The sequence below is a fragment of the Lucilia sericata genome, unplaced genomic scaffold (assembly GCF_015586225.1).
Source record: "Lucilia sericata isolate MDLA Ls3-8-SP2 unplaced genomic scaffold, ASM1558622v1 Contig000696F_arrow, whole genome shotgun sequence".
Classification (NCBI taxonomy): Eukaryota; Metazoa; Arthropoda; class Insecta; order Diptera; family Calliphoridae; genus Lucilia; species Lucilia sericata.
In genome coordinates this window covers 137,638-144,128 of record NW_023994699.1, presented here as the reverse complement: position 1 = coordinate 144,128, position 6,491 = coordinate 137,638, and the positions used below count along the sequence as shown (strand labels likewise).

At 32.8% G+C, this 6,491-nt stretch overlaps 1 protein-coding gene across 1 annotated transcript; it reads right to left on the bottom strand.

Annotated features, from left to right (window-relative positions):
• On the bottom strand, positions 1-1,664 carry LOC119607460 (xyloside xylosyltransferase 1). Its single transcript, XM_037961376.1, has one exon. The coding sequence runs from the start codon at positions 1,553-1,555 to the stop codon at positions 98-100; it is 1,458 nt and encodes a 485-aa protein (XP_037817304.1). The 5' UTR covers positions 1,556-1,664; the 3' UTR covers positions 1-97.
• Between the last annotated feature and the right edge of the window lie 4,827 nt (positions 1,665-6,491).

Here is a 6,491-nt window from a genome sequence, read left to right as displayed (position 1 = left end):
TGTTGTTGATGATTTCATGTAGTGAATCTGTGAGCTAGTGAGTAAATGAACACACGTTAACGGTACATTTTATGTGGGTCTTCTGTGGTAAACAGAATCATTCGGGCACTCGGGCATTACAGTTGCCGTGATACATTTTGATGCGTCCCTTACAAGTGAAATATTTATCAAAGACATCACTATAGCCATGATCCTTCCACCACGTACACAACTGGCGATTCCACACACAATCGAGGCGATAGATGAGATTGGGGAATTCATAGCCGAGTAAAGTGAAAAAGTCCTGATCACCCAAATGTCCTTTAAACATATATTTAGAGGTAAGTTTCCGAACTTCCGAATCATGTAGCTGTTGATGATACACCTGTGATTTGCGTATTCGTTTCAGATGCAACAACACCACACCCGAATTGAGTCCAGGATAACCATGTCTTAGGCTATGCCTTTCTGATTTTCTTAGTTTATGTTGAGTATGTTGGGACTCTTCGGAAACCATATTATGCATTTCACTTGTAGACATATAAAAGGGACTACCAAAGTCGGTATTTGGATAATTGGCCCGATATCTATAGAGTATGTGGCGATAGACAGGCGTCAATTCCGGCGCCAAACCATATAGATGATCGGGAGAAAATCTATCGAATTCATTGAACAATAGACGGACATCGGTACGGAAGACTATGTCACAATCTAGCAATATTGCACGTTCCATATTCTCGTCGGCTATGCGATGCAAGCCTAACGATAGGAAGAATAACGAATCACTATAGTACGATTTGGGTGTTGAGCTAAAGTACGGTGTCATTGTATTGACAATGTCCACTACTTCCTCGGCACACAAACGCATATTGTATAAACTATAAATAATAGAACGTCTATAACGACGCACTTCAATTTCTAAAATCTGATCCACAGAATGTCCACTCGTTTCATCCGTAAGTACGTGCAAATGCAGCAGGACTCCCGAGTTGGCGAATTTCAAAAGGCTTTTAATGAATAATTCAAATTTAACATGCAACTGATAGTTTTCCTTTGTGTATATCACAAAGATATTGTAATCTGAGCTGGCGGTTCCTATTCCCGATCCTAATACTGTTGAGCTTAAGTTGAATATTTGCACCGAGGCATTTCTGGTGGATGGTGGCTTAACGAGCAAAGTTTTCATAATTAACGACTTGCGAGATCTCTTTCGGGTTGTCGTCGAGGCAAAGTCTTGAGATCTATATCTAAGAGTGTCTTCAAAATCAGCTTTCTGTTGTACTTGTTCATTTTGTGGTCGTTGTGGGTCTTGCGGCAGTGTTGTGGCCTTTTCAGGACTTGTTAATAATTCGCCACCGTATGTGGTGCCTGCCTCAGCCGTAGCTGCTGCTGAATTACGATTGCTAAGAAACAGTGCAAACAGTGACCGTCTACCAATTACGCTGGTATTGGCATAAAAAATGATTATACAAACAATTGCTGATATGATTAAGAACATTACTTTGGCCATCTTCAGATGGCCCAATTTGCGTGTAGCACCACTTAATAATTTATCTCCCGGAGACATCTCGGCCATGTTATCTTTCGTCCAGATAGAATTAAAAACAACTTCTTTTTCTTGACCCTTTTTTTGCAATCCGTTCCAGAGCCCTGCGCCGACAAATATTAACGGCGGCGAGGACTGACACTAAATATGTCGGCAGCGGCTTAAAATCGACTCTAAGCCGGCTATTATTTCAACTATGTTTAGTTTTAAATTTTCAACGATTTTAAATAAAAACCGAATCCGAGAGATCAGAAAATGGGATTTTGGAAGCAAATATATTGTTTATAACAACAAAACAGAGAGAGCACAAAAGTTATGCAGGGATGTATAAAAAAAATCTTAAAAATTATAAACAAAAGCTTTCGAAAAATATTAGTAAAATAACAAAATAGTACCAGAATCCTTTTTAAATTTTCGTTCAATTAGGATACTGCGTGTTTAATTTTATGTTTATATATTCAATATTTTAGAAAACTAAAAAAGTACCAGTTGAAGTACGAAAAAGTACCAAAATGTCTATTTTATATAATTTCATGTTCCTAAGTTCAATATTATAGACAATTCAAAAAGTACCAGTTAAAGAACGAAAAAGTACCAGAAAATACTCCAGTTTAAATTTTATAGATCCTCATTTACTCCGGGCTCTATATGCTTAATTTCATGTTTATAGGTTTAATTTTAAAGAAAACTCAAAAAAGTACCTGTGTAGAACGAAAAAGTTCCGAAAAGTCTCTTTATTATTAATTTCATGTTTCGATTTCAATAACATAGAAAACTTAAAAAGTACCAGTTGGATAATGAAAAAGTACCAAAAAATGTCATTTGGTACCGGGGTTCCAAATAACACCCCATTAGCATATTTAGTGTTTCTAAATCTAAACATTTTATCTAAATTGTATCATTGCGTTTGAATAAAATCAAATTTCCCATTTTTACCCCTTTTGGTAATTTTTTTCTCCCCATTAACGAAACAAAAATTCTATTCCAAAAAGTTGCAACATCGTAGTGGGAGCCAATTATTATGTATAAACAATGTTTTATGAAAAAAGTACCAAAAATAGGTACAATTTTCACCCCTTAAACGTCCGAATATCCAAAAAGTACTAAATTCATATTTTTATTTTTTCGTCAAGTTATGAAGGAGTCAAAAATATTGTTTGAATGTTCACTGGTTTAAAAGATACATGGGGTGGAAAAAGTACCAAAATACAGTTTTTACCCGTTTATTCCCTAAAGGGGCCGAATTTAAAAAAAGTGCCAGGCACCGCTTATTTTTTAAATGAACAATTATGGCGCAATTTACATTAAGACTTTTCAGACGTCTGTTTTTTCCAATTCTCTTTTGAGAATCTTCCAAAAAATCATGAACATTTATACGGTGATTTTTCACTATGCATGTCTATTTTTGATGTTTAATTGTATAATCCTTTTTAATTACTTATTCGTAATAAAAATAAAATGAAATTTTTAACATAAAAACCATTTAATTTGATTTAAAAAAATTTAATTACACGCTATAGTATTTTTTTAATGCAAATTTTAATGTTTTCATGTAAAAAAAGACATAATTATTTTTTTACATGAGCATAATATCAACAGTACGAATGAGTTTAAAGAGGAATGTCAAAAACAATCATAAAAATCCCAAATCATGTTTGTTTTCTTACCCCCCATTCTTCTCTACCCCGCTCACCGCCAATCATCGACAAACATGAAAACAGACGTCTGGGCAAACATGAAAAAAATCATCGTGTAAATTGGGTGTATGTTAAATAACCAAGATATATTAATTATAAGGTAGTGTTATCAGAACAGCTGATCGTTTTTTGCTATTATGTTCATTTTTCGCCATGGTGTATAATTAATGTCAAACTTTGTTTACATTTTGTAAATGTCAAACTTTGTTTTCATTTTGTTAATGTCAAACTGGTTTCATTTTGTATATGTGCATTTTGTGATTAAAGTGAAATTGTGTGATTAGGGCATATTTTTGTGTTTTTAATCTTTAAAAGTTAAAACATCAGAATAAATTATAAACAGATTCAAATTTATAAAAATTTTTTGTTTAATATAAATTCGCTTTGATTTATTTGTCAGCTGTTTTTGAAATTTTTCCCTTACAGCAAATTCGCCTTCAAGTGCAGGCACAATGTCAAACTACATATAAAAAAAATATGACCAATTCGCTTGGTATTCTGAATTCGCCGATGACACTACCTTATAAAATTAATATACCTTGTTAAATAACGACGTTTTTACCCTTTTTTAACCCCCAAAAAAATAGTATTTGGTTTCAATAAAAGTAAATTTTTTCAATATCCTATCCTTCAATTTAGAAGATAAACCTACGCCGTTTAAAACTAATGTGGCCGGCTAACACATAACATCTCAAAAGCGGCTTTATCACTACTTTCAGCTGGATTAGTATATTTAACGGAATTAAAATTTAAAAAATTTTTCAGAAGCCTAAAATTTTAAGCAAAAATCTTTTTAATTATTTAGTATTTACGAAAAACAAAAATAAACGTTTTTTCTCCATATCTGCTTTTTTAATCTAACAAAGAAATTATAAAATTTTATAACATGCGCAGGAACAATATGGAAATGGATAACACACATAATAACTAATGGATAACAGTAACAGTGTTACTTATGCAAATGTTAAATACTAAAATTTTATTGTTGTGTATTTTACTAAAAATTGTACTGATAAATTAACCGTTAAAAATTTTTTAATTGAGCTGTTTTAAAATTTTGTTTTTCTGATTATTTTGCCAATTGAGACATTATTTATTAATGTTGAAATGGAATGAATTATATCTTTTGTTTTTCTGTTTAATAGAATTGTTAATAATTTCTATATTTTCAATACATTATAATATTAAAAGGAACTGGTATAAAACTTGTCAATTGACATGATCTTCTTAATCTTATAAACCCGTTTTAGTTAAATTTTTGATCAGTTCTACTATATATAATATATACTATTCTATATCATTTCTAGTGCAGTTCTATTTCAGTTCTAGTTCAGTACTAGTTCAGTACTAGTTCAGTTCTAGTTCAGTTCTATTTCAGTTCTAGTTCAGTACTAGTTCAGTACTAGTTCAGTTCTAGTTCAGTTCTATTTCAGTTCTAGTTCAGTTCTAGTTCAGTTCTAGTTCAGTTCTAGTTCAGTTCTAGTTCAGTTCTAGTTCAGTTCTAGTTCAGTTCTAGTTCAGTTCTAGTTCAGTTCTAGTTCAGTTCTAGTTCAGTTCTAGTTCAATTCTAGTTCAGTTCTAGTTCAGTTCTAGTTCAGTTCTAGTTCAGTTCTAGTTCAGTTCTAGTTCAGTTCTAGTTCAGTTCTAGTTCAGTTCTAGTTCAGTTCTAGTTCAGTTCTAGTTCAGTTCTAGTTCTAGTTCAGTTCTAGTTCAGTTCTAGTTCAGTTCTAGTTCAGTTCTAGTTCAGTTCTAGTTCAGTTCTAGTTCAGTTCTAGTTCAGTTCTAGTTCAGTTCTAGTTCAGTTCTAGTTCAGTTCTAGTTCAGTTCTAGTTCAGTTCTAGTTCAGTTCTAGTTCAGTTCTAGTTCAGTTCTAGTTCAGTTCTAGTTCTTCAGTTCAGTTCTAGTTCAGTTCTAGTGTCAGTTCTAGTTCAGTTCTAGTTCAGTTCTAGTTCAGTTCTAGTTCTAGTTCAGTTTCTAGTTCAGTTGTTCAGTTTGTTCAGTTCAAGTTCAGTTCAAGTTAGTTCAAGTTAAGTTCCAGTTTAGTTCTAGTAGTTTTAGTTCAGTTCTAGTTCATTCAGTTCAGTTTTTGTCAGTTCTAGTTCAGTTCTAGTTCAGTTCTAGTTCAGTTCTAGTTCAGTTCTAGTTCAGTTCTAGTTCAGTTCTAGTTCAGTTCTAGTTCAGTTCTAGTTCAGTTCTAGTTCAGTTCTAGTTCAGTTCTAGTTCAGTTCTAGTTCAGTTCTAGTTCAGTTTAGTTCAGTTCTAGTTCAGTTTCTAGTTCAGCAGTTCTAGTTCAGTTCTAGTTCAGTTCTAGTTCAGTTCTAGTTCAGTTCTAGTTCAGTTCTAGTTCAGTTCTAGTTCAGTTCTAGTTCAGTTCTAGTTCAGTTCTAGTTCAGTTCTAGTTCAGTTCTAGTTCAGTTCTAGTTCAGTTTAGTTCAGTTCTAGTTCAGTTCTAGTTCAGTTCTAGTTCAGTTCTAGTTCAGTTCTAGTTCAGTTCTAGTTCAGTTCTAGTTAAGTTCCAGTTTAGTTCTAGTTCAGTTCTAGTTCAGTTCCAGTTTAGTTCTAGTTCAGTTCTAGTTCAGTTCTAGTTCAGTTCTAGTTCAGTTCTAGTTCAGTTCTAGTTCAGTTCTAGTTCAGTTCTAGTTCAGTTCTAGTTCAGTTCTAGTTCAGTTCTAGTTCAGTTCTAGTTCAGTTCTAGTTTCAGTTCTAGTTCAGTTCTAGTTCAGTTCTAGTTCAGTTCTAGTTCAGTTCTAGTTCTAGTTCAGTTCTAGTTCAGTTCTAGTTCAGTTCTAGTTCAGTTTTAGTTCAGTTTTAGTTCAGTTCAAGTTCAGTTCAAGTTCAGTTCTAGTTCAGTTCTAGTTTAGTTCTAGTTTAGTTCTAGTTTAGTTCTAGTTTAGTTCTAGTTTAGTTCTAGTTCAGTTCTAGTTCAGTTCAAGTTCAGTTCTAGTTCAGTTCTAGTTCAGTTCTAGTTCAGTTCTAGTTCAGTTCTAGTTCAGTTCTAGTTCAGTTCTAGTTCAGTTCTAGTTCAGATCTAGTTCAGTTCTAGTTCAGTTTTAGTTCAGTTCTAGATCAGTTCTAATTCAGCTCTGGTTCTAGTTCTGTTCTAGTTCAGTTTTTGTTCAGTTCTAGTAACTATTTATTTATAAATCGTGTAGTATAATGGAACCATAAAGGGTTAACGATTTAAGTTACACAAAATGTGTAGTTTAATCACGTGTGATCAATATTTAACACAGTTAAGAAATGATTAACTTCAGTTCCAAAGTATCTTA